General features: G+C 44.2%; 1 protein-coding gene across 1 annotated transcript; it reads right to left on the bottom strand.

The window, feature by feature from the left end:
- Positions 1-2,246: 2,246 nt before the first annotated feature.
- On the bottom strand, positions 2,247-10,565 carry PGRMC1 (progesterone receptor membrane component 1). Its single transcript, XM_043896563.1, has 3 exons — positions 9,937-10,565; positions 6,261-6,416; positions 2,247-3,548 (listed from the first exon to the last, which is right to left on the bottom strand). Exons 1-3 carry the CDS (start codon positions 10,259-10,261, stop codon positions 3,445-3,447), a joined length of 585 nt encoding a protein of 194 aa, XP_043752498.1. The 5' UTR covers positions 10,262-10,565; the 3' UTR covers positions 2,247-3,444.
- Between the last annotated feature and the right edge of the window lie 14,900 nt (positions 10,566-25,465).

Genomic DNA, 25,465 nt, shown 5'->3' with positions numbered 1-25,465 from the left:
CAGTTGTAAATGAAAATCATGATATTTTGACTTAAGACTAGTCTCCCTTCAGCAAAGGTTTTATCAGTTCTTTATAGGTAGCAAAACAGATTCCACAGAATTTCACCTCAGCCCTTAGGGCTTTGCAGGTGGTGCAGTGCTAAAGAATCCATTTGCCAATGCAGGAGACATGGGTTCGATCCCTGGGTTGGGAAGATCCCCTGGAGGAAGAAGTGGCAACCCACTCCAGGATTCTTGCCAGGAAAATTCCATGGACAGAGGAGCCTGGCAGGCTACAGTCCATGGGGTTGCAGGGTTGGATACAACTGAGCACGTGCGCGCGCACACACACACACACACACACACACACACACACACACTTCAGACCTTGGGGAAAGTGTAGAAGTTACCCCATTTCCACACACACACACACACACACACACACACACACTCTTCAGACCTTGGGGAAAGTGTAGAAGTTACCCCATTTCCACACACACACACACACACACACACACACACACACACACACACTCTTCAGACCTTGGGGAAAGTGTAGAAGTTACCCCATTTCCAAAAACGTGTGGGTGTGGGATGGGGAGTCCAGTCATAGATGTGAGGGGCTTCAGTGATCAGTCTTTGATCCTGAAAGAGTTAACTGTATTTTCACATGAAATGTTCAGCAAATTTCTTCTAAATATCTGTAACAAAGGCGGACTGGTACCTTAGAGGGCAACTGGGCACTTTAGAGCTTCTTTTTTTGTTCAAAGAGCTCTTTCTGAGACAGCAAAGGCTGTTTTTGCTCATTCTGGATTGAGGGTTTGCATGAAGTGTGGCCCTCTGAGGTAAGGTGAACATGATATTGTGTAGAGAAGCCACAGAGATGCTGCAAGCACGTAGCAAATGCTGCTTCTGACCCTCAGATGTTGGGACTGAGAACACAGTGTCTAGGCAGGGGCTGGAAGAAAGCAGGGGAGGAGGAAAGAGCTGTTCACCTGGGCCCCTCCCTGGTTGGCATGGCTGGTGCCGTGGCTGTAACCACCACTCCCCCATCTTCTCAAATGGTGCCTTTTACATAATACGGCTTACAACTGTGTGAGCTGGATTTAAGTTTCTAGAGGAAAGTCCTGCCTGATAGTAATATCCCTTTACCTGTAATCAATACAATGTTTAGTTCTGAATGGGGGGAATCCGGCTATCTGGGGTTGAAGCTTTTAACCAGGCTCTGGATGTTTTCCTCTTGGCATCAGACAAACCTGTTTGAGTAAAAGGAGTAGCTTAATCTCAGGCTGCAAAGGTGGCCCAGTTTCTCTCTCCCTCCCCTTCCCCCAAAGCATACGGCCTAACAGGTTGCTTGGCACAAAACAGGCAGCTCAAATATTTGTTGGATGAAAACTAATGCAGGAAAAGGACACATTTTAAAACAACAAAAACAGGCAATATGGTTTGAGAACATAAAAGCTGGAAAGCTCTGAGCACTCTCTGGTTCAGGGAGTACCTCCCTGGTAAGAAGAGTCTGTGAATTTTCACATGACAATGGCAAAACACTAATCTTCAGAGTAATAGGTTGTATGTTTATACAACTGACTGCATATGTAAGTCTCATATCCTTCTTTTGGCATGAAGTGAATCAACTTTGCTACCATAAGGTTCCTGAACACTTTCCTAATCCAATGATAAAGTAAAAACAAAACCTGCCTTGGCACTCAGTAAGTCTTCACTAGAGTTAGTTAGTTCAGTCCCTCAGTCGTGTCCGACTCTTTGCGACCCCATGAATCGCAGCACGCCAGGCCTCCCTGTCCATCACCAACTCCCAGAGTTTACTCAAACTCATGTCCATCGAATCGGTGATGCCATCCAACCATCTCGTCCTCTGTCGTCCCCTTCTCCTCCTGCCCCCAATCCCTCCCAGCATCAGGGTCTTTCCCAATGAGTCAACTCTTTGCATGAGGTGGCCAAAGTATTGGAGTTTCAGCTTCAGCATCAGTCCCTCCAATGAATACCCGAGTGGCTCCTTAGTAAACTTGCTATAGAATTCAAGGCAGAAGTCTGCCTCTGAGTTTATTAAATTCTGACTTAAAAAAGTAAATTCGATTCATTATTTTAACAGGATAAGCTGGTACTTGGTTTTTGGTGTGCAGCCTCTATGAAGTTGTACCCCTTTCCTTGTCTCTTTTGGAAGACAAAAAATGTCACTCAGAACTGAAACTCTTGAATCTGCTTCCTCAGATTAAGGTTTAAAAGTAATAAGGCAATCCACCACACTATACTGGGTAAAACCATTTTATTAACTGACCAAAGCACTTCATTTTGTTTTCTGATTTGAGGTAAAACCATTAAACACAGTTCACAAGAAAATACAATGACTATTCAACTACAATTACAAGAGTTTGAAACCTCACTAGTTATTCATATAATACTTTTACAAATTCATACAACTGTACAGTCTACTTAAGCTAAGTTTATTGTTAACCAAGACCAATATCAAAGACCAAGACACTTGACTACAACTCTTGCAGTGGCTATAGTTTTGTAACAACAGAGGAATAACTGTTAGGTTATGAATACACTTGAAAAACCACTTGGCCAGTAATGTGTACGATTTCCTCATTCTTCAGGGGTGTGTGTGAAGGCTCTTAGAGAGCAATCTGCTCCTGTCCTACACGGCCCCCTCGCATGTCCAATCATGTGAAATAACCAAGAACACAGGGATGGGGAAAATAGTCCTACAATCTTATTCATGTGTTTTCATTTTTTAGGCAAGCCAGCTGATTTTCGTCAAAGCTTGCTTTGGAATGTTGAGATCCTATTTTCAGCCTCATTGGAGATTACTGTTAAGTGAGAGCGTCTGAGTGTTCCAAAGAGCACAGGACAATGATGCTGTCCCCAAACAGAGAAAGTAGGTTACCTGTGACTGAGTCCAGCTTTGAGATTTCATTTTGTACTGGACTGCTCTCTTTAATCAATACCAAAGCCTTTGGAACACTGCATATTTGCTTAAGAGGTAGAGAAAACAGAAATCATGCAGTTAGGTCAATTGAGAAATAAAGGATTTTCTATCTTTAGAGAATATCATGACTCAAAGTCCATTCTGTGTTCCTTGACGCCTGAAGGACTTCACACATTTGACGTTTAAACCTGTTTGGGGGGAATACCCATGTCTTACCTGTCTCTCAGGAAACACAAGTTCCAATTCAGCCTGCACTGACTACAGATAGAAGAGAAACAGTAATAACATTTGTCTTACAGCACTGCGGTTCACTTTCTGGATTTGTGACACACAAACATATCATGCATTCTAAGACAGAGTTAGCTTTATCAGTGTCACTAGTGATGTTAATTAAAAAAATGTACAGCAAGTTCAAAACTTTTCTAAATATTGAAATCACCATGTTTTAAAGACAGACTGGAATGTTACAAATGATTCTGCAAAATACAAAAATAGATATGCTTCCGCTGAAGGCCTTAATCATTCTTCCGAGTGCTCTCATCTTTTGGCTCCTCCTCGTCTGAGTACACAGTGGGCTCCTCCCCGTCCTTCAGCAGTTTGCCCACGTGATGGTACTTGACTGGAAGGAAAGAAGATGCCAAAACTGGTCATTCTCATGCTTTGGAGAAAACCACTACCATATTTCCTTTGAAAGCACTTACGAGAAGCCTATAAGCAACACACACACTTGATCTTAGCCAAAAGGCCGACACAAAAACATGTTAGGCTTCTTGAAGGCAGTTTATACCATAGTCCCAGCCAAGTCCCAGGGAGTTAGTTATGTTCAGCAGACAGAAGTATAGAATGGGGAGTGATGCCCGACAGTGTGTGGGCAAGGTAATGTCAAAGTGGGTTGTTTGTGTGGGGGAATGTTCAGCAGAGCAAGGGCTTGGTATGAGTTAGTTGGAAGGGTTGCAGGACACTTCATGGGAGAAAGATATGCTTTGGAAGATGTGTAGAAGGACTTGGGGAAGGAGGGGTTTCCACAAAGTGCCAATGCCACACACAAAGGCATGCAGGTGAGACCAAACGTATCTGGGGAGCAATAAAGGGACCAAGTTGGCAGGAGGAGACTGGGAGCAGTGCCAGCCAAACAGGGTGGGGAAACCTTACGAAAGATGTGGAAAGGCAGCCTGAAGAGTCTGAACTTATCCCATAGATCGCAAAGGGCACTGAAAGTGTACAACAAAGGAATGACAAGGTAAAATAGTGCTGTGTTAACAACGGTTTCACTGTGTATAGAGGGCAGGGCAGATTAGTCAGGAGAGTCCAGGGATAGGAGGCCAGTGGACAGATCCCTATGGGGAGAAACGAGAGCCAGGAGGAAGGCAGTGTCAATGGGGGTGAAAACGGAAGGATATGAGACCCATTAAAGGCAACTGTAAACAGGAGTTAAGGAAGTGAACACTGGAGACTCCATGGACCGAAATGGGGACTTTGTGACCGGAGCACGTGACTGGAGACTGACAACAGGGACTGGAGAACTGCAATTAGTGTTGGCAACATGCTGGTCTCTGCAAACGTTTGAGACAGAAGGTTCAGTGGAATGGTGGGGGCAGAAACCATATTGTAGAGAGCAAGGAGGGATGGAACAGTGGTTAGGGGCAGCCATGATTATTAGATGCTTGTCTGACAGTGAGAGGAAGGAATGATAATAGTCTCAGAGGATAAAGGGGAGAGCAGGAGACAGAAATTTCCCTCAACTCGGGGGAAGAAAGATAGACGTGGTTAAAGGCAGTGGTAAAGGAAATAGGAGAACATTGGAGATTTTGGATAACGCAGGTTTAAGAGGGCAACCAGAATGTAAGAGACTCGAGGAGGGATTGAGTCAGCAGATGACCACCATATTGGCTGTATTACTGGGCCAAGTTAGTGTAGGGTTAATTATCTCAGTGTCAGAGGTCAAGAGAACTCCTCTTTCTGAATATGGGTAGGAATTAAAGGAGTAACCAACCTGTTTAACCAGGTAACTGGAGCTACTTTGCTGTGAAATAATCGTCAGGAACAATTAGAACTTGCCTATTTGAACATATTATAAAGGTCCCTAGGGTGCTGGTGACTCTGCAAGACAAATAAAAGCTGGGTGGCACCTGAGAAACCTGCCTTAAGGGGAAACCATGCCAGTTTTGAGTGTAGCTCAAGTGTCACAACAGTATTTGGGACTAGCCTTAGTTTAAGGGGTTGGGGGAACCATGGTTTTTTACCCCCATTGATGAAGTTAAGCCCTATAAAATAGAGCTTTGTAAATTATGAATTACAACTCATTGGTTTCATATAGAACAATCTATTGTTACAAAGGCATCCTGAAGATGCAAAAAATGAGAGACTGTTAGATAGCTGAATTATGTTTTCAGAGTACAAAGACTTGCCTCTGGACTTGAAAGTTATACTTAGTCGGCTTGGGATCCAAACTCTAAAGGTAGAGTTATACCTGGCTAATTATTAATCCAGAACTCTCTCTGAGGTGAGCATTACTCTCAAAGAAAATGGTTGAATTTAGCAAAAAAAAAAAAAACAGAACAGTAAATAGAACACAACATTTACAATGAAAAATGACCCTCAAGGAAATGGTCACTGTCTTTACATACTGTTTCAAAGCTTGGAAAGATTATTCTTCAAATTCTTAGCAGTGAAATATTGCTAAAGTGATCATTAAACACTTAGGTTGGACAAAAGCCAATTTCCCAATTCTTAGATTTGAACTTGACCTCCAGCCTTACTTCCCCCCAAAGCCCTTGGTCCATAGCATAAGCCAGGAAACAAGTGTCTCCTTTTTGCTTTCTTTTTAAAAAACGTAGACACCATTGTTGCTGGGCAGATGATAAGCATCATTTGTAGATGAGGCCTATAGTTAGGCTCAGTTAGATTCAAAGAGAAGCTGTTTTGTACAATACAAGTCTCTCATTCTTTAACAGCAATGTGGGCTGCTTTAAACAGCAAGTTCTACAAGTAAGGGCTTATGAAAATCCTTCTGTAGCCAAGATGGCCACTCTCCTTTCCCCTGCACACCAACTCTTAGTGGGAAAATCTATGCAAACCTCAGGAATTTCAAAAACAGAAACCCAGGTTTCCACAGAGAACTAGCTAGATATTGGGATGCAGTCATGGCAAGTGACTCAGCACTGCTACAATTACTTCAAGCCATGAACTTGATCTGTCCAAGATTCAGGAGCCTATCAAAATGCTCCACAGTCGCAGGCTGCTTAGTAATAACTATTGTACTGCTGTGAAACCCATTATTGGTAGAAATCTGACCCTGGCAAAATAAAAAAAAAAAAAAAAAACCACTTACAAGTGAACTGAGAGTCCCAGTCACTCAGGGTCTCCTGCTGGGCAGGAGTGAGGTCAGAAAGGTCATCGTACTCATCCTTCAGTGCTTCCTTATCCAGGCAAAAGGTGGCAAGGCCTCTGGATGCATCTCTTCCAGCAAAGACTCCATACGGCCCCTCTTTAAAAACAAAACCAAACCAAAGACCAATTGTCTATTAGTCAATTTCTCTGTGGCTCAAACACAGAAAATGGCTTCCTTACCAATGAGCATGAAGAGCCCATTTTTGAACATCGAATTCCATTTGGAAACCATAAGTGATTGACGTGGATCCTTTGATCATTACCAGTGAATACTGAAAGACCTGTTGTCATTAAACTTTTAAATACCTAAAACTAAATCAAAATGCTATACCGTAGCATTCATTTCTTGTGATTGCAAATAGCTAATAAAAAAGCCATAAATGATTATCTCCCGGGGGGAGGGTGTTAGTAGGGAAGGATCCAAGATATAGTTCATGGGTCAGAATTCAACTTCTGGACATTGAACCTGGAACCTGGCTTTGTTCTAGGGACTAGGGCTGCACCAGTGAAAGTTATGGTTTCTGAAGATAAGAAATGTGTGTGCGTGCTAAGTCACTCAGTCGTGTCCAACTCTGTGTGACCCTATGGACTGCAGCTTGCCAGGCTCCTTTGTCCATGGAATTCTCCAGGCAAGAATACTGGAGTGGGTTGCCACGCCCTCCTCCAGGGAATCTTCCTGACCCAGGGATTGAACCGCATCTCTTATGCCTCCTTCATTGGCAGGTGGGTTCTTTACCACTAGCGCCACCTGGGAAGATAAGAAACACTAGAGTGTAAATAGAAATATTTTACACATGTATGCTGATACAATTTAATGAGCCAAGAGTGTCTCACAGAGATCTTTAGTTGTGAGGCACCTATGCTGACACAATTTAATGAACCAAAAGTGTCTCACAGAGATCTTTGGTTGTGAGACTAGACTGTGTTGAACGTTAATGTATGGCCTCTGCAGGAGAAATCATTTTATGAGTATCAGTGGTTTAGAAATCTATCCACAGGTTACATAATCTTCACTGTCAGTAAGGAAATGATGGCATGGAATCAGGTCTGTCAGCTGTTTTGGGTGGGTTTGAAGACTCTGAAAATTCTATAAAATATCTGACTGCTATTATACATAATGATACTAAATTTTTATCTAAGAGAACAGTGAATCATTCTGTATGTACTTCAAGTGAATTTTTCGACTTAAATATTGCACCAGTAAATGAAAAGAATCCAGTGTACTTTAAACAATGTGTTGTTTCCCCAAAGGCAGACCAAGTAGCAAGTCAGATATGAAGAAGTTTGCAGGTAACTACCACACCAAGTATGAGGACAGATCACATTTCAATATGGCCTGGCCACCCGAAACCTCAATCCACTAGGACAATTTTATTTTTACAAATTAGACGAAATTTATGATCAACTTTTAAAGGCACATAAGATTCCGAAGAAAAATGGTTGTTTTTCATCACCATTACATACTACCATTTCCACTAGAGAAGGTAAACAGGCCAAGTAGACGGGTTTGGATCTCACCATTTTAGAACTTATGGTTATGGAATACTGAAAACACTCTGAGGGGAGCATTAAAAATCTTTGGAGAATATATACATTACCCACCAGAATGTATAGTCACTAGAATGAAAGCTCCATGAGCAGAGATGTAGGCCTGTTTTGTTCACTACTATATTCCCAGCACCCACAAAGGTGCCGTGCATACAACATCATTAAAAATAATGAATCATTTTCAGGAATCCTTTATAACACAAAGTATAATTTCCACGTGATGTTACACATTCATGGACTCATGCAGGTAGAGACTGAGATCTCACAACGGGCCATCCTTATCACTTTAAAGAGGAACAACTAAGGCCTAGAGAGAACAGTGCTTTGCCCCAGGTCACACAGGTGGTCAGTGATCCAACAAGGCAGAGAACCCAGGCTGCCTGACTCGCAGTTTTGAGCTCTGTACACAGGCCTACATTCCTCTCAATGACTTTGCAAACTACAATCATATGACGAAGCTCCAGGCATGTTTCAACTGCTTTATGGGGCGGCTTGGTCATAACAGATATTTACATGATTATGTTTACTGATAAAGCCTTTAGGGGCGCCACTGTAAGTGACATATACTATAGGTATGGTTTTCAAATTATTTTGATAGTTACATGTTTATAGGAAGTAGGTCTTCTAAATCCTCCCCAAAGAAAAACTGTGGCGTGGGAGAGTGCTTTAATACATCTGATGTTGATGAGTTTGAGGGGCAGAGTAAAACCAACCAGGAGTGGGGATGAAGGCAGATTGCTGCCTTCTACACTCTTCCTCCTCTCCCTGAACCCCCCGATTTTAGACGCATCCATACTGGCGGAGCTAAAACCCCTTCCTCCTCGGATCCAAACATGCTGCAAAGCAGAACTTTCCGAACCGGGAGACGTCCCGAATTTGCCTGGGGGTGGGCGTGTTAAAATGCAGATTTCTGGATCGCCCCTTTCCCCCACTCTTGGGGGAGATTAGGCCGGGAATCTGTATTGTACCTCAAGTGCATCAGGTGATTCTGATCTGTAACCAAGCCTGGAAAAGCCTCATTTCTAAGGCCCTACCAAGCCTGTCCCTCTCCAACAGCTCCTCAGTCAAGCAGCCCTCATTTCCCCTCTGGTTGGCTTTTCCACGAAATCCCCACACCCAGCAGCCTTCCTAGCCCTACCCCTTTTGTTTCTCAGGATCCTCCCACTTCTCCCTCCCTCCATTTTTTTTTTTTTTTTTGGCTTCTAGTTCCTTCTCTCCTGCTATGGAGTGTAATACTGTATTACCTTCTGGTCTTGCCACATTCCTATCGACCGCTACATTCAGCCTTCTACATCCAGTCCCCTTCCCCCTATGGAGCTTCCCCTGTTCACCTCCCTGCTTTCCCCGTCTGCCACACACATACCAAACACATGCCACTCACATACCTGACACATGCCACATTGCTAGCGCACGCGTGTGCACGCACACACACAAGCCTGACATGCCACATACGCATCACACAGAGAGCACACACATCACTCACTGCCACGCACAGTGCTCCAACCTGCTGCTAATCCCGTTTCCCATTTCCTTCTCCCACACCTCCCCATTCTTCATGGCTACTCCTGGCGTCATCGGCCTTCCCGGCCCCTCCAAGGCAGGACCTCCCGACCTTCTTTCGCCCTCCCTCCCATCATGTTTCCCTCGAGACACTCTCATTTCCTTTCCCCAGCCCGACATCATCCCCTCCTTCCAGGAACCCTCGAACCCCATACCTTCGAAACTCCCCCAACACTGCGCTCTGCGGTGCCACCCCCCGCCCTCCGCCTTCCAGACTGGCGATCTCACCCCACCATCCACCCCCGGCTTAAGCATTTCAGTCTTCTTCCTCCACCCCATGCCGGGGCTGGCGGTGCGGACCGGGAATCTGCGATCCCGCCGGCTCGCAGCCTTTCTAGGGCGCCTCTGGCCCCCTGCCAGCCCGGGGAGCCTCCCTGCCCCGCCCTCCCAAGCTGGACACCATTCCAGCCCCTCCCCGGGCGCCCCGCTCCCTCCTCGCCTCTCCGGGACCCAGCCCCGTGCCGGGGCCCCTTCTTTTGTCTTTGCGGCCCCCCGGCCAGCCGCCGTACCAGGCCCGTAGAACTTGCGGCCTTTGGTGACGTCGAACACCTTGCCATTGATGGCCATGAGTATACGCGGGTCCTGTACGCCATCGAAGCGCCGCAGCTCGGCAGGGGTGAAGTCGCGCCGCTTAAGGCGGGGCAGCGGGGGCGGCTCGTCGTCGTCGCTGTCGCTGGCCGCCGGCTGGTCCCCGCGCACGATCTTGTAGAGCAGAAAGATGCAGAGGCCGAGGAGCAGCAGGTTGAGCGGCGACGTGAAAATCTCATGCAGCAGCCCGCCGCTCTCGAGCTCGTTCGGGTCTGCGCCGGTCGCCGCCACATCCTCGGCAGCCATGATCGCTGGAGCAAAGGTTGGGCCGGGACAGGCAGGGATCCGGAACTCGCTTTCTCCTCCCTCTCCGCGAGCTACTGGAGCGCGGGGCCCGGCTGACCAAGACTAGCCAGCGGAGGAGGCGGAGCCAGGCGGGGCGGAGACGGAGGCGGACAGGCGGGGCCTCTCAGCCCCGCCTCCCCGCGGCCGCGGAGGCTCCTGGCTCGGCTCAGTCAGGCCCCGCCCAGCTCAGGCCCCCCACCTTGCCTCCGTTTGGTGGTGGCTCCCCTCCCCCAGCCGAATCCTACCTCCTCCGCCGCCGAGATTGTGGAACACACCCCTCAGCAATACCTGCAAGGCCTGGCCGCAGCCTCACGCCATCCCCACGCCAGCCTCTAGCTAACTGCGACGCATCACGCAGCCCCCCTCCTTACCCCCAGTTGTTCATCGCACACCTACCCGCTTGGCCTTGCCGGGCTCTGTATAAGGTCCCCTCAGCGACCTGATGCGCACCAAACACTAACTCCATTTCTCCTGCTTTAAGCTTCTCCCAGCCTTCCATTCAGAAGACTCATCTTTCCCCGGCCAACCCTCGGGATCACGAGGCTCTCTTAGGAGACAGGAAACTCACTCCTTAAACTCCTTTCCCACCCTAGAGACCCAGACTCACCATTTTCACCTCGCTCCCCTTGGCGGCCTTTCTCCAATCCTCCTCCCACCAGATGCTGTGGGGCAGACACACCTCGGGATAAGGTCAAATCAGTGCCCGGGCCTCATCTGATAACTCGCAATGTCTGGTGAAACGGCTCGGATCATTTGATTTGTTTTTGGAACACTAAATCCTTTTTGCAATCACTGATTTGCTCAATCCCAGGGCATCAGCGGGCAATACTCTGTTGCACTTTTTTTGGTTGTTGTTATTGTTTGTTTGGTTTGGTTTTTTGGCTCAGAATAATGACCAAAGTTTCTTTGTTTGGCAGCATTCTTCTATTTGAAGTTGGTCGAGCTATTCTTGGCAGTCACAATAACCCTGTGCGAGCCCAGACGAAGGTGGGAGTTTGGAAGGATCCTAGATTTGGGCCCTTGTTTCCGCGGTATTTCATCCGGCCTTTGATGTGCTAACCGGCTGCACAGGAGCAGCCTCATGGAGGAAGCACTGTCTGTACCCTTCAGAGTCCTAATATGGCTGCCCTCTTTATGGTGGCAGGGGGAGGGGAGCGGAAGAAAGGGTAGAGAGAAGGGGAAAAAATAATTAAAGCCAAGCCATGTACACATCTGCAACCCAGAGCAGTACTTTTCCATCAAGAGTTCTGTTCTCTGGCACAAAATTTACTCCCCCTCCCAACACGCAGGAGACTGGAGAGAATTGGCTTCTTACCTCAGAATTCTAAAAATTTAAGGCACAAATTGCTTCCATCCCTTCCCCCCCCCCACCCCATCTTCTTAAATCATTTGTGTGTGTGCTCAGCCACTCAGTCTTGTCCCACTCTTTGTGACCGTATGGACTATAGCCCACCAGGCTCTTCTGTCCATGGAATTTTCCAGGCAAGAATCCTGGAGTGGGTTGTCATTTCCTTCTCCATAAATCATGCAAAAGTGCATATGAACCGAACAATCTTTAAGTCGGGCCCACACACTTTTATTCACAGATCTAAATTTAGGATTAGCTGAAATGGCCTTTCCAGATCTTTTGTCAAACCTCTTCAGTTTAATCTGGGAAAACAGGCTCAAACTGGGGGCACTGGGCTGTAGTTAGAATCAGATTGTCTTTTTAAAAAAAAACAAAAAAAAAATCTGTGTATGGCCAAGACAGTAAAAAAAAAAAAGTTGTGAAAAATATTTACATTTGCAACTAATATGACAGACAAAGATTCATATCTTTTAAGAGCTCATTTTGATTGACAAGAAAACTGTAAGAGACTAGTTAGTGAATGGGCAAAAATCAAAGTAAAGAGTTCACAGAAGAAGGAATACCAGTGGTGAATAAGCATATGAAAAATGTTCAGTCTCAACAGCAATGACAAATGAAGATAATTCTCTCACCTACTACTTTCCTACAGAAAGGATAAAAGAAAAAAAGGTGGGGGGGTGGGGGTTATATACAATATTGGTCAGAGGCTTTTGTACACTGCTGGGGAGAGTAGAAATTGGTATAACCTTTGGTTATCTGTAAAAATATTTGCTATCCATTGATATCCTACTTCTGGAAATCTACTCTTTGGTTCATTAAATCCACCGGTAGGGATCTAGCCCTAGGAAACATTTAGAAATGCAAATGAAGACTTCGTTACTAAGATGCTCATCAAAGAATCATTTGTAATGTGGAAAAACTGGAAACAACCTTAATGTTCAGCTTTAAGAAATAGCTGATTACTCCACTCGGATTGTGACAAAAACCATAAAATTGTGTGTGATGCAGCCATACAGATATTATCATGACACAGGAAAATGCTTGTGTTTTATTCTTAAGAGAGAAAAACAGGATACAAAACTATATACAATGTGAACTCAACTAGGTAAAAAAATGTATAAAAGGAAGCCTGAAAGGAAGCATGCTAAAATGTTAACTGTTGTGATTGTTTCTTCTTTATACTATTCTATATTTTCCAGAATGAACACATGTCCCTTTTAGCCTCAGGGGGAAAAATGGTTTATTATTTCTTCTCTAAAAAAAAAAATGTAGAATGTAATACATGTTCACTACAACACACTTTAACAATATATAAGTAACAAATGAAACTCATTTCTCCCTCTCTCAGCTTCCCAAACAATCTTGAAATTCAGCCCACACATTAGCAGTTTGGTCTGTATTCCTGCAGAGATATGAGACACACACAAACACACACACATACACAGATTTTGTTTTACAAAACTAGGGATATTTTAATAATAAATAATTCTTCAGGCTTTTTTTCTGAGAGGTACAAAGTAAAAAATACCAACAAGCCACTAGCTCCCACCCAGATAAACCGTGTTTGAAATTTTTAAAGGGCATATTTGTTTAAGGTTACAAAATTCAAACTATAGCAAGATACAAAAGGTAACTTCAATCCCCTCTCCTCACCTCCCGTTCTCTCTCCTCAAAAGTAGCCATTATTAAAAGTGGGGAAAATATCAGACAGAGAAAGACAAATACTGTGTGATATTGCTGATATGTGGAATCTATAAAAGAAAACAAAACTGAACTTGAAAAACAGATTATGGAAAGATGGTTACCAGGGGCTGGGAGTAGGGCAGTAGGAGAGATGTTCAAGGATACACATTTGCAAATAAGTCCTAGAGATCTAATGCAGTACAGTGATTGTAGACAACAAAATCATATTATAAGCATTAAATTTGCTAAAAGCCTGGATCTTAATTTTTCTCACCACTAGAAGAAATGAAAATTATGTGAGGTGCCAGAGGTGTTAGCTAACATGACAATGGTAATCTGTAACAATATGAATGTATGAGGTCAATATGTTGTACACCAGAACTTACATGATGTTATATATCAATTATATCTCAGTAAAAAGTTGGGGAAATGTTTTTATGGAGGGCTAGAGGGGTTTATGGGCTTCCCTGGTGGCTCAGCTGGTAAAGAATCTGCTTGCCAATGCAGGAGATGCGGGGTTTGATCTCTGGGTTGGGAAGATCCCTTGGAGAAGAGAATGGCAACCCACTCCAGTATTCTGGCTGGGGAAATCCCATGGACAGAGGAGCTTGGTGGGCTACAGTCCATGGGGCCTCAAAGAGTCAGACATGACTGAGTGACTCTCTCTCTCTCTCTCTCTCTCTCTCTCACACACACACACACACACACACACATACACACACAGATGGGGTTATAATTTTCACTTGTCACAGTCCAGTGCCCTTCCTGCTATATACCTCTATAGCAGGGTATACCCTTGGAGGGATAATGGATTAAAGGTAGTCTTGCTTCATAAAGAGTTTAGAAAATGCCATTGAAAACCTCAAGAAGTGATCCAGATTGAAAATGTAAATGCTTTCAAAGCAGAGTTGATGTTCAATAAAATGGGCTGTTGGGCAAACACTGGGATGTTGAGATTGAAAGCAAGCCTCCTACCATTCTAGTTCATGTCGCAACTCTCAGTGGAAAGGTCTCGTTCAGAGTGGCAATTCTCAAAGTTCTCTGGAAAGAAGCCAGGTGCTCTTGACTAAACAGCCCTCTCCAGCCCGTGAGAGTTGCAGTATATATAATGTTTGGCTTCAAATCAATGTCTAAAGCCTATGTATTTGACCTGAGGACTACTTATTTCCCAAGATATATGTTAAGTCTTTTAATGTTTCCAAGCTTCTTGTCTCCTTTAAATTATTTTCAAAGATTTTAAAGAACGTTTAAAGAAGAATAGGACAATTGGCTGATTAGCTAGAAAATGTGTGGGAAGGAATTCAACCTCACTAGTAATCAAATACATACACAGGAATGCAGTGACAACATATCGTTTTTCATCACTCAAATTATCAGAGCGTTCTTTATGCCTTTGGCTACTTGAAGCTTTTTGAGAATGGTAATACTTGGTGTTGGCAAGCGTGTAGCAAGATACTCACTCAGACACAATGCTGGCCAGAGTGAAACGGCTAGGATGAAAGATTCATCTTGTTCAACAGCATATTTCATGTCTGTCATGTAGTAGGTGATCAATATTCAGTGAGTTAAGGTATATTATAAGTGGACATAGACTTTCTAGTGGTCTACAGTGACTGCAGCCATGAAATTGAAAGATGCTTACTCTTTGGAAGAAAAGCTATGACAAATCTAGACACCGTATTAAAAAGCAGAGATATTACTTTGCCTACAAAGGTCCGTATAGCCAAAGCTATGGTTTTTCCAGTAGTCATATACGGATGTGGTGAAGGTGAAAGTTGCTCAGTCGCGTCCGACTCTTTGCTACCCTATAAACTGTAGCCTACCAGGCTCCGCAGTCCATGAAATTCTCTAGGCAAGAATACTGGAGTGGGTAGCCCTTACCTTCTCCAGGGAATTTTCCCGACCCAGGGATCAAATCCGGGTCTCCTGCATTGCAAGCAAATTCTTTACCATCTGAATCACCAGGGAAGGCCCATGGATGTGAGAGCTGGACAATAAAAAAGGTTGAGTGCTGAAGAACTGATGCTTTTGAACTGTGGTGCTGGAGAAGACTCTTGAGAGCCCCTTGGACAGCAGTCAAACCAGTCAATCATAAAGGAAATCAGTCCTGAATATTGATTGGGAGGACTGATACTGAAGCTGAAGCTCCAACACTTTGGCCACCTGATGCAAAGAGCTGACTCATTGGAAAAGACCCTGATGCTGGGAAAGATTGAGAGTGGAGGAGAAGGGGATGATAGAGGATGAGATGGTTGGATGGCATCACCAACTCAATGGACATGAATTTGAGCAAGCTCCGGGAGATGGTGATGGACAGGGAAGCCTGGCGTGCTGCAGTCCATTGGGTCACAAAGAGTTGGACACGACTGAACGACAGAACAGCAGCAACAACAAGACTTTCTAGAGAGCAGTCCTGGCAATATGCAATAAGCACTTCAAGTTATTTGTACCCTGTGACCAAAGACTTTAACTTCTAGAAATTTTTCCTAGGAAAGTACTCAGAGATATGAGTAGAGATTTGTACGGAAAAATCACAAAGCCTGATACATGGTAGAAAAGATGCTGGAAACCATGTAAGTATCCAAAATGCTCTCCATCTCACTCACAATAAAAGCCCAAAGTCCTTACAGCCACCTACAAGGCCTTCCAAGGTTTGTTCCACCTCACCCTGCCTTTATTCCAGGACTTTAGGACCTCATGCCACTTCCTTCCCAGGTCACTCTGCTCCAACCACAGTGGCCAGCTTGCTGGCCCTCGAACAGTCAGGTGTATTCCAATTCCTCCATACTTATGACTCTTTTTGCTGGAGTGTTCTTCCCCACATAGAAATCATTTCCTCACTGCTTTCAAATCTCAAAACAGCCTCCCTCAACTCACTTTCCCTCTTCTCAGATTTATTTTTCTCCATCAAAGTATTGTTTACTCACTTTTTTGTTTATCTCCTCCAAAGTGACTCTGAGTTACATGAGAACAGAGCTTTTCTTTATTTCCTTCACTGCTGTATCCCCCTGTGCTTAGACTAGTGGTTGGAATATGGTAGGAGCTCAATACATATTTGTGACCTTGATTTATTTTTTAAAATTTTTCAATTGAAGTATAGTTGATTTACAGTGTTGTGCTAATTTCTGCTACTGTACAGCAAAGTGACTCAGTTATACACATATATATGTTATTTTTAAATATTCTTTCCCATTATGGTTTATCCCAGGAGATTGGATATAGTTCCTTGTGCTTTCCAGTAGGATCTTGTTGTTTATCCATTCTAAATATATTAGTTTGCATCAAATAACCCCAAATTTTCAGTCCATCCCTCTCCCTTCCCCCTCCCCCTTGGCAACCACAAGACAGATCTATATGTCCATGAGTCTGTTTCTGTTTTGCAGATAGGTCCCTTTGTGCCATATTGTATCATATGGTATTTGTCTTACTTTCTTCACCTAGTATGATAATCACTAGTTGTATCCATGTTGCTGCAAATAGCATTATTTCGTTCTTTTTAATGGCTGAGTAGTATTGTTGCGGGGAGGAAGCCAATTTTGACTCCATGTTGGAAACTGTTTCTTTGACTTGCTTTCGTTGCTTTTGTTATTCATAATCATACTTAATGAACTGCCTCAGAGGACCCTGCCTCTCTGCCTGATTGTAAACGTGTCCTTGTTCAACTCATGAGATCATTTTGCTTTTTAGAAGTATCCTACTGGTTGGATATTTGAGGATTCATTGGAGGGGCAAATGCTGGAGCAGGGACACCAGTAAGGAGACTAGTGGCTGAAGGACACGGGGGTGGAAGTCAAGCTTGTGATAGTGTGGACACACACGCGAGGATGAAGAGGATCAATGTAAAGGGGTTGCATGGCACCAAGCTTAGGATTCCTCCTCTACTTCTCCGGTTCTCTCTACATCACATTCCAAACCTTTGCTTGGGTGTGTGGACAGATCCTCTGTCATCTACAATGAGGAGGTATGCAGAGGGGAGAGAAAATCTGAAGAAAGGGCCTTATCCTCAGATGGGGGCTGTGTCTTAATATGTGGTTTATGGACCAGCGGTGTTGGCATCAGCTGGAAGCTCGTCAGAAACACATGATTTTGGGCAGTATGCCAGACCTACTGAACCAGAATCTCCATTTTAACAAGAGCCCCACGTGAGTCACCTGCACATTAATGTCTGAAAAGCACAGGCAGATATGTTTATAATAGATAGCCAACAAGGGCCTATTGTATAGCATAGGGAACACTGCTCAATATTCCATAATAACCTAAATGGGAAAAGATTTGGAAAAAGAATTGTTGTTCACTCACTCAGTCATGTCTGACTCTTTGCAACCCCATGGACTGCAGCATACCAGGCTTCCCTGTCCTTCACCATCTCCTGGAGCTTGCTCAAACTCATGTCCATGGAGTTGGGGATGCCATCCAACCATCTCATCCTCTGTCATCCCCTTCTCCTGCCTTCAATCTTTCCCAGCATCAGGGTCTTTTCTAATGAGTCAGCTCTTCATATCAGGTGGCCAGAGTATTGGAGCTTCAGCTTCAACATCAGTCCTTCCAACGAATGTTCAGGATTGATTTCCTTTAGGATGGACTGGTTGGATCTCCTTGCAGTCCAAGGGACTCTCAAGAGTCTTCTCCAACACCACGGTACAAAAGCATCAATTTTTCGGCACTCAGACTTCTTTATGGTCTCTCACATCCATACATGACTACTGGAAAAACCATAGCTTTGAAAAAGAGTAGATACCTGTGTAGGTATAACTGAATCACTGTTCCGTACATCTGAAACTAACACAACATTGTTAATCAACTATGCTTCAATATAAAATTTAAAAAAATTTTAAGTACAGAAGAAAACCACAGATAGAAGGAACAAACATTCAGGTGGAGAGATCCAATAATGTGTCCATTGCAGTACTGGGGCGTGGGGCTAGAGGTCTTGACTGGAGAGATAAAGGTAGGAGGAATCAGGTTGTGAGTGGCGGTTGCAATAAATCACTGGTATTGAATCAGATCACCAGGGAGAACAGGGCAGAGGTGCTGCCAGGGCTCCATGCACAATGTGCTAAGCCAAGGCCGAAAATGATCAGCCCTGGTGACTAGAACTGGCTCCAGTGCATGCATATTTGACCCTCACATTTATGTTACCTTAAAAAATATTAGATGTAAACACTTAACCAAGAGATTTTTTACATAAAACCTGGATTTCTGAATTCTCTTAAAAAGTTGGACAACCTGGCATTAGATCCATGTGTGACAACAATTGGCAGTTGATGGCAGCTACCTCCCTCAGAGGGCACCCCTACAGGAGGCTCACTCCTCTGGACTGTGTCCCCATCGCTGAGACCAGATATCAGCTGTCTTTTAGCATATTTGCTCTGATTTTCTTAATAGTGAAGAGGATAGTCAAAAAAATTTTTTTTTTTGCTCCCATGACTCCATTGAAAGTGGAAGCTGAAAGATAAAGAAGAGGGGAAGAGGGTCACTGTTTCTAAAAAAAAAAAGAGAGAGTGAGAACATGCTTGTTTGTGAATTCCAGCACGTACTACATTTTCACATATCCATCATCCTCGAGTGACTCATTCAAATTACTTGCCTGGCATCCATAGGTTCTTAACCAGTTGTAGGAAGAAGATGAAGGCCAAGGGACTTCCCTGGTGGTCCAGTGGCTAAGACTCCATGCTCCCAATGCTGGGAGCCTGATCAGGGACCTCGATCCCACGTGCAGCAACTAAGACCCGGTGCAGCTAAAAGAAAGAAAATGAAGGCCAAGATAGAATCTAGGGGGACGACTGCCATTGTAGGGAGAGGTTGGGGAAGAAGGACCCACCAAGAAGATTGAGATTAAAAACTCCCAGTGATGGACAGACGATTGGGACAGTGTGGTGTGACAGAAGCTAGGGGAGGGGAGAGGGTTCCCCAAGAGGGGAGAGGTTCACAGTGCTGCAGAGGCATGGAGAGACAGCAAGACTAAAGGGTGAACTGGACTACGTCACTTGGAAGTCCCAGGTTACCTTTGCCAGAGTACTGTGAGTGTGGGTGTTGTGGGAAGGGCTGGAGCCTCATTCCAGTGACCTAGGGTGTGAGTGGGATGTGGGGATTGAGGAGATCCACCTCTCCAACCATAAGCTTGAGGAGCTTGACTAAAGGGAAGGGGGTGGAGGACAGAGGGCAGTCAGATTTCTTGGTTGGATTTGTTTTTTTTTTTCTGAGAGCTGTGACGGACTCAGGCTGTAGTCACGGAGGTAGTAGGTGTTTAGAGGTCGAAAAATACAGGAGAGGGGATGTTAATCAATGCTGTGGCAGGAAGTGAGACAGAAGAGGAAGAAATCCAAGGGGACAGGGGCAGGGATGGGAGGAAGGGACTGTGCGTCATCCTTTAGAGAGAGATGAGGGGACCTCAGGGCCAAGGGACTTCACACCTGACAGCCTCAGTGTTTTCCATGAAGCAGGAGGCAAGGTCAGCTGCATGGGGAGTTAAGTGGGGAGGGGGGAGGTGAAGAGCAGGGATGTGAATGTGAGCCAAGGTTAATATTTTCACCGTTCCCTCCATAGGGGCTTTTAGGAACAGGAAGAAACAGGAGACATAGAGGCATTATGTTGCCTAGGAAACTCAGTGGTTTGCTAAAGCAACAGCAGGTTGTTTTTAATCTCGTTAACCCCTTCGCATCCATTATCACCTAAAAGAGAACTGGTGAGTAGGATTAGAAACAGAGAGAATTCTGCTTCACAGAGAACACAGTGGGCATCCTCTATAGCTAAGGGAATGCAGAGGGACAGGATGAGCCCTGGGACCCGAGACTCCACTAAGCTGGGAGGAATCATCAAGTGGCAGACACTAAGGTGTCAAAGCCAAATTTCCTTTATTTTCTTGTGCTTGTGTGTGTCCACTCACACACACACACACACACACACACACACACACACACACACACACACACACACACACACACACACACACACACACACACTCCATACCTCTGCATGCGTGATCCCGCTATCCCACCCACCAGAAATGTATAGAGTTAAATGTGGAAATTATCCCTTCTTTGATTTTTTTTTTTCTGTGCGGCAGCATAATCTGTCACCTGTTTTCTCTGCTGGAGCTTCATCACTGGGTAAAATTTATTTTTCTCTCCCTTACCCCACAAAGGGTGGCCAAGGCTTGTGATATGGAGGTCTGGGCTTTACTTGCCCCAGGAGGAGAGTGAAGAGGCATTTGCTTTCAAAAGTCTAGGTAATTGAGAGCTTGGAGCTGGATTGTCTGAGAGTGGATTGTCTGAGGGCTCTGAGGTGGTGGGGGGCGGGGGGGGGGGGGGGACGTGAGTGTGGACCAGCCCTGGAGAGTGCTAGGTTCCCGGAGCCTGGCCACACACAGGGCCCTGATGCAGTCTTAGAGTATCTAGGATCTAGGCCCTGGACCCTTCACCCCTTCAGAAGCCTTTTCCTGCAGGTTCAGCTGTCCTCCCCAAGGTGATGCAGCTTCATCTTTCTTGGTGGCTTGGGCTTCCCTGGCGGCTCAGTTGGTAAAGAATCCGCCTGCCATGCAGGAGACCTGGGTTTGATTCCTGGGTTGGGAAGATCCCCTGGAGAGGAGAATGGCTACCCACTCCAGTATTCTGGCCTGGAGAATTCCGTGGACTGTATAGTCCATGGGGCCGCAAAGAGTCAGACACGACTGAGCGACTTTCACTTTCAGCATCCACATGGTGCAGAGCCATCCTGCACCTCTCCTTCTCCTTCCTTGATGTTCTTCAGATCCAACTGCCTTTTCCTCTACCCCACATCAGCCACCCTCTCTCTTGGTCACACACTAGACCCTTTCGAAAGCACAACCTTGATTAAACTCAATCATCCCCTTTCTCCCTTTGTTGTTGTTTAGTCGCTAGGTTGTGTCTGACTCTTTGCCATCCTATGGACTGTAGCCCACCACACTCTTCTGTCCATGTAAGGATACAAGGATACAAGATTGGCATATAAATCTCAATTTTATTTTTATATAATAGCAATAAACAATCAAGAATTGAAATGAATAAGCTATCATTTACAATAGCATCAAAACATGAAGTATTTAGGAACAAAAAAGCATGCATATGATTCCATCAATATAAGTCTCCAGAAATTGCAATCTGATCTCTAATAGCAGGAAGCAGATCAACAGCTGCCTGGGGCTGGGGGATAGGGAGGGGCTCACTTGAAAATTTCTGACTGTAATTCACAAATGGACAACGCAGTCCAACAATTATGCTCCACAGCCACAGCCCATCCTTTCTCCCACTCTCATTCTCTGGGAGCTCTCTCTCACACTGTCTCCACTCCTCAAGCCTCCCATATCCCTCTGTATTCTGATTCTCTACTGATAATCTTGCATCATATTTCATTAAAAAAATAGAACCCCCTTCCCACATCTCTATCTACATTCTCTTCCCTCTTGGTGCAGCCAAGAGTGTCCTTCCTCCTATCAAGGACCTTCCCCTTGAACTCTACTTGCCTCACATGTGTTCTCAAGACCTTGGCTCCTACAGTTATCTACCCCCTCTGTCTTGCATATTCATACCATCTTCTCAACTGGATCATATCTGTGTGCAAATAAACATACTCTGATGGTTCTTCTCTTATATTGGGTTGGCCAAAAAGTTCGTAAGATGTTATGGAAAAATCCAAACGACCTTTTGGCCAACCCAATAAAACCCCTTCCCTTGGCCCCAGCTGTTCCTTCTAGCTACTGGCCCGTTTATCTCCTCCCTGGATCTCCAAATGTATAAGTGTTTTCTGTATGCATACACTACACCCTTGCTTCCGGTTCCCTCCTCCACCCACTCTGTTGGGCTTTGGCCCCCAATGCTCCTTCAAAACCATTCTTGTCTACGCTCCCAATCCCAGGGACATGTTTATAATCTTGATTTACTCTCTCAACAGCATTTGATAGAATTGATCCCTGCTCCTCAGGATGCTTTCTTGATTTACTTGGTTTCTGGGATACACACACACTGATGGTTTTTCTCCTTTCTCATTGGCTACTCTAGTATAGATTTTTTTATTTAGGAGAAAAGAGCAGCATCGTGGATCAAACAGACTTAGTAATCAAAAACTTTGGTTGCCTATACAGGCATAAATTAAGACTGCTGTGTTTTAGCATATGGTTATCTCCAAATGACTTGGCATTTTATTTTTCCAGTATTGCTGTCATAAAATACTGATGTACCAAGATGCCTTTGCAAACTGGTTTAGGGCTCTGTCATAATTGTTTAATTCAAAGGGAAAAGGGAAACAATAAAATATAAATTTATGGGGACACGGTGTCAATTAAGTTATCACGTGAATGGGTGACATTTTTTTTAAGTACAAAATTTTGAAACATACATCCAAATCTTGGAAAATGTGCTGCCTAAAGGAGTGATTTTTCTCACCTATAAAATGGTAATTGTGAAGCTGATCACATAGGGGTTCAGTCTTTTTTTTTTCTTTACCATTTCTACCTCTTTTATCGGATTTTTTTAGTGAAAAAGAGCTTTAAATCTTTATTTCCATCAACTTCTATTTGAAATGTTGCATTTCCTTTCACCGTTAATGTCTCTTACCCAATTTTTAAATGTAAGCATGCCCCAGGTATGTCCAGGGCCAGCGTCTGTTCTCACTCTCTCCCTAGATGATTTCATCCATCATCCAGTCCTACGACTTAAAATGTGGTTCATAGACTTATGACTCACATATTTAAACTATTTACTTTGCTCTTATCCCAGCCTCCAGACTCTTCTATACACTTAGGCATACCTGACGTCAGTAGGCATCAAAATCTTTCCATGTCCCAAACCTTTCTCTTTCATCCTTGTATCAGTCAGAGTTCAGCGGTAAAAAGCAGAAACTGTTCAGTTATTTTGAAGAAGAGACTTAACACAGGGCATTAAGCACTTGCAAAATCACAAGAAGAGGTGGAGGAACAGGGCTGCAGAAATGGCTTGTAGGACTCAATAACTACATACGCCCACCAGGGGTGCTGAGACCTCTGCACGAGTCAGGGAAGGGGACATCAGGAAGCCTCTACCAGGACTATTGTCCTCAAGAATACGACCCCGTAGCTGCAATCCAGGGAAGCTGAGCCATTGCCACCACCACCATAGACTGCTTCCTAACATCCAAGAACTTTGCTGAGACATGGGAACTTGTAGGTTCCCTGAACTTGAAGGTTGCCATTGTTGCAACTGTCTGTTGACCATCATTACTCTTTCTGTCTCCTCAAATTCACATGCAAGCACACACACAAGCTAATATTTTGTGTGTGCAAGGTACCACTCTATGCTTTATCATTATATTATTGTCATTTCACAGAGGAGTAAACAAGGATTAAATAAGTTGCCAAAGATTAGATAGCTAGTGAGTTGTCTCTGCAATTATCTGTGCTGCTTTTATCTCTGAATATTCCTTTGTCAGAGTTTCCCATGTAAACAAAATGTTTCATAAGCATAATTTTAATGACTGCATAAGATACCATCTTATGTATCAATCATAATTTATTTTACCATTCCCCTATTTGAATGTTTAGGCTTATTTCCAATTTTTCTTTATGAACCATAACTTCTCAATAACTATCATAACTAGTGATAACTATGTATATAAATTATTTTGCCTGTTTCTGATCATTTCCTTAAGATAAACTCCTTGATGTTCAACTCCTGGGTCAAAGGCTATGATGAGTTCTAAGAATAGAATTATTGAGTCAGAGGTTGTGAATATTTTTTAATGCACTTGATGTGATGGTTGATTTTGTGTGTCAGCTTGACTGGGCCAAGGGGTGCCCAGATTAAACATGTGGGCATGTGTGCGCAAAGATGTGTCTGGATGAGACTGAATTTGAATCAGTGGACTCCTCACAGCAAATTGCCTTCCCCAATCAGGGTGGGCATTATCCAGTTCATTGAGGAATAGAATAAAAAGCAGAGGAAGGAAGGATTCACCCCATCCTCACCCCTTCCTGCCTACCTGAGCTGAAACATTGGTTCTTAGGACTTTGGACTCAGACTGAAATTACACTACTGGCTCTCCAGGGTCTCCAGCTTGTGGAAGGTAGATTGTGGGACTCCTCAGTCTCCATAATCACATGAACCAATTCCTATCATAAATTGCTTATATACACATTGATCAGTTTCTCTGGAGACCCATGACTGATACACTGGAGTATATTAATGCATATGCCTACTGGCAGTATATAAGAGTATTTGTCTCCCCCCCCACCCAAACTAGGCATGATTGTCTTATCTAGTTTTTGCTCTAAGTATGCAATATTTGCAAACTTATATTAAAAATGCATTCTTTTTTTTTTTTTTTTTTGCTGAAACTAAAATTTAGCTGGTTGTCCTGTATTTTATCTTGCATCCCTCCCTGAGGTGGCTATCCAAACCCTATTCTTTTTTGAGGTAATCTTTCATTGTGAATCTGGAGGGCAAGGCCTTACCTCCCTTCATGGAAACCAAGGAAAGCATATGATGCCTCTTTACATACCCAGGGCAGCTAGGGCACCGACAAGGGACTCAGGCTCTCAACAAAGACTTTGAATCCTCAGACATTTATGCAAGAAGTGGAAGTTTTGAATTCATTCATAAAAACTGCATCTAGCAGAGGCCCCGAAAGCCACTGTGGGAACAGCAGAGTGCAGAGGTGTGGTGATGGTATCTAGAAGCAGTGGAGGTAGTTGTCGCCAGTAGTAGTGTGCTAGCCAAGCTGGTCCCGTGGCCTGAACTTATCTGCAGTCCCCATCGCCCAGCCTCCCTGGTTTCCCATCCGTTTCCCCAGCCTGGTTCATCTGCCTTCCTGTTGATTCTGTGAAACGCCCAATCATTGGCTTAATTCACTCAGTCAGTTGCTGTTGTTTGCAGTCAACAATTCTGTTATGAGTACAGCCCAAATAGACTAGGGAAAGACTGAAATCAAAATATTTTTTAAAAAAATTTGTATTCCTAAAAATAATTCTACTTTTCACCCCCTTTTAGATAATTTTCTCAACCAAATGACTGCTGCTTGAAGGATAGATGTGGAATTTCCCCAAATAAACACTAGATGGTGCTATGAAGTGATATAGTCTTGATTGTGGTGAGTGCCCAAATAACTAGGTTTAAGACAGGAACTGGAGAAGGAAATGGCAACAC

Source organism: Cervus elaphus, chromosome X (genome assembly GCF_910594005.1).
Source record: "Cervus elaphus chromosome X, mCerEla1.1, whole genome shotgun sequence".
NCBI classification, from domain to species: Eukaryota; Metazoa; Chordata; class Mammalia; order Artiodactyla; family Cervidae; genus Cervus; species Cervus elaphus.
Note: the sequence above shows the minus strand (reverse complement) of the source record. Positions and strands in the feature narration are given on the sequence as shown.